The sequence below is a fragment of the Aplysia californica genome, unplaced genomic scaffold (assembly GCF_000002075.1).
Source record: "Aplysia californica isolate F4 #8 unplaced genomic scaffold, AplCal3.0 scaffold00201, whole genome shotgun sequence".
Classification (NCBI taxonomy): Eukaryota; Metazoa; Mollusca; class Gastropoda; order Aplysiida; family Aplysiidae; genus Aplysia; species Aplysia californica.
The window spans coordinates 436990-439971 of NW_004797471.1; the positions used below are offsets into that span (position 1 = coordinate 436990).

The following is a 2982-nucleotide window of genomic DNA, read 5'->3' on the forward strand; positions in this document are numbered from 1 at the left end:
GTTCACCGCCACCTTCGTGAAAGTTTTTGATGTTAGCCCGAATCTGTCTGTGTGGCCCCCATATCCTTCAAGCAAAAAATATAGCGGTCAGTGAACTTCCCTAGTGGTTTTCGTTTGTTTTTGGGAAGTAAGCAGTGTTTCAACGCCATAAACAATCAGTTGACAGTTTCTACGAAATAGATTGTTCACCCCTGGGGAAGCTTTGTTCTTTTTAAAAAAATGAGTTAATATTTTTTCAATGGTAAAAAATTCAAAAAACCACACGCACACACACACACACACACACACACACACACACACACACACACACACACACACACACACACACACACACACACACACACACACACACACACACACACGAGCTGGCCTGCTTTAACACAGGGACTCTTCCTATATTTTCCAGCACGAGTTTGACCTCAACACCTACAATACTGCACAGGATGTCAAGGATGCTGTAATGAGGATTGGGAAGGAGAGTGCGGAAACCCGCACAGACCTGGCACTGGACTTTTTACGTGAGACTATATTCACACACCAGGTCAGTCTGTCCTCTATGTACACAACGAGTCAGTCTTTCCTCTATTCGCACAACAAGTCAATCTTTCCTCTATTCCCCCAACAAGTCAACCTTTCCTCTATTAACACAACACATCGATCCTTCCAGTATTCGCACAAATCAGTCTTTCCTTTATTCACACAACAGGTTAGTCTTGCCTCTATTCGCACAACAAGTCAATATTTACTCTATTCACACCACAGGTCAGTCTTTCCTCTATTCACACAACAAGTCCATCTTTTCTCTATTCACACAACAGGTCAGTCTTTCCTCTATTCACTCAACAAGTCAACCTTTCCTCTATTAACACAACGCATCGATCCTTCCAGTATTCACACAACAGGTTAGTATTTCCTCTATTCAGCTAAATAGCCAGCCTGTCCTCTATTCAGCTGTTGTTGTTGTTAGCGATCCAGTAGAATCTGAGCGTTAACTCTTCTGCATGATGCCATTCGGTAATAGCTGCATGTCTGCTCTAATCAAAAGCATCTAAAACTGGTGGTTCTGTGATTTTCCTTCCATCCCGGGGTAGGAAATAAAGCAGTGGCTGTAGGTGCAATGCCACAAACAAAAACCCAACTCCACCACAGAGAGATCGTAAGAAAAATGAATGGGTATGTTGGTGTCTGTTGTATTATATTGAGAAGTTGTTTGAGGAGATAAAGAAGAGAAAGACGCTATTAAGAGCATAGTTGGTGTGTGTTACAGAAATACAAAACCTATAATATAATAATAATAATAGTAATAATTATAATAATAAAATAATAATAATAGTAATAATAAAACCAATTGGAAGCTAGATCCCCCGCCCCCTCCCAGAGCAACCAAGTCATCTCATCCGAGAGATGGGGGCAGGGGAAGGCATGACAGATCCCAGAGGGTTAATGCTGTCAACAAGCAAGACGCAGATGGTCGCTGAACCTTCTCCGCAGTCATAGGACTCTCCGATAAGTGCATGCTTAGTACATGTATGTAGCTGGGTATTCCCTACGTAATGTCACATCCAGTACAGTGCTGACAATGAACCTCTGCTTTCCGCCCTACCATGACCCGTTCCAACTCCAGGTCAAAGATGTAATAAAGTAAAAAACAAAACAAAACAACAATAAATAGAAAGCGTAAGATACAAAGTAAAGTAATATGTCTCTTTTCGGGGTCACCCCTTGACCCGTTAGCTTCCTCTTTTTCTTTTCCTATTCGAAGAGTACTAATCCCCCCCCCCCAACCACCACCACGAAGAGGTGGGTCCATTTAGGGGGGGGGGGGCTCTAATCATCTAAAAAGCCAGTCTTTCCTCTATTCAGCTAAAAAAGCCATTCTTTCCTATATTCGCACAGCAGGTCAATCTTTCTTTCCTTTCATTCTTTCTCGGTCAATTCCTTTTCATTATTTTATTTGACTCCCCAGCTTTGTTATTCATTTTATACATCTATATTTTTCTCTTTTTTTCTTCTTCTTTTGTTCTACTCCCTTCCTTTGTTCTGATTAACTGGCAGCATGCAGCCAATAGCAAGCCTTCTTTTCCTTCCCAGAGAGGAGCAAGAAATAATTCAGCAAAGATCGCTATTGTACAGACGGACGGCAAATCTACAGAGCCCGCCCTTACAGGTCCAGCCGCACAGGCGCTCAGAGATGAGGGAATTGTCGTGTTCGTCATTGGTCAGTATGCATGGCATGGAACATAAATTTCTTTAGTATAGTTAATTGGGAAATCACTCACAAATTCATCCGCTCACTCACTCAAACACTCACCCGCTCATTCATTCATTCATTCATTCACACTCTCTCATTCACGCACTCACTCACTGACTCACTCACTTATTCATACTCTCACTCACTCACTCACTCTCATTCATTCATTCATTCAGTCATTCATTCATTCATATACTCACTCCCTCACTCACTCACTCACTCACTCACTCATACTTTCATTCACTTACTTACACACATGCTCACTTACTCTTCATTCACACACTCACTCACACACCTACTCACTCACTCACTCACTCACACACACATTCACTCACTCACTCACTCACTCACTCACTCACTCATTCCCTCACTCACTGACCCATTCACTCACTTACTCACTCACTCATTCACTCACTCACTCAATCACTCATGGTTCAGTATAATATAAGCCAACCAGTTTAATAAGGTTACTGCCATATACTTTTTTAAAGCAACGATGCTGATGTCCTAAATCTTTACTTCTGTGATCCTTGAAAGTGACAAAATTAATATTAGGTTTGTAGCTGGCTCACTGGCTGCACAGGGTTTAATTAAATAAAAACACAAAGGGTACTATTTTTTTTTTCTCTTGTATTGAACCAAATGAAAACCTTTTGGAATGTTATCTTTGTTTTCTTTTTTTTGTTGCTATTCCGATGTGTGAGTGTTTGTTTGTTTGTGTGTGTGTGTGT

The 2982-nt window shown here is 41.2% G+C and overlaps 1 protein-coding gene across 1 annotated transcript in view; it reads left to right on the forward strand.

The window, feature by feature from the left end:
• The window catches only part of LOC101847656, a gene marked incomplete in the record, with an annotated part of 22989 nt that overhangs the window by 6978 nt on the left and 13029 nt on the right, over nucleotides 1–2982 (forward strand). Inside the window, 2 exon segments of the mRNA XM_005099076.3 lie at nucleotides 407–541; nucleotides 2092–2218. Of these exon segments, the coding sequence (XP_005099133.2) occupies nucleotides 407–541; nucleotides 2092–2218 (262 nt within the window).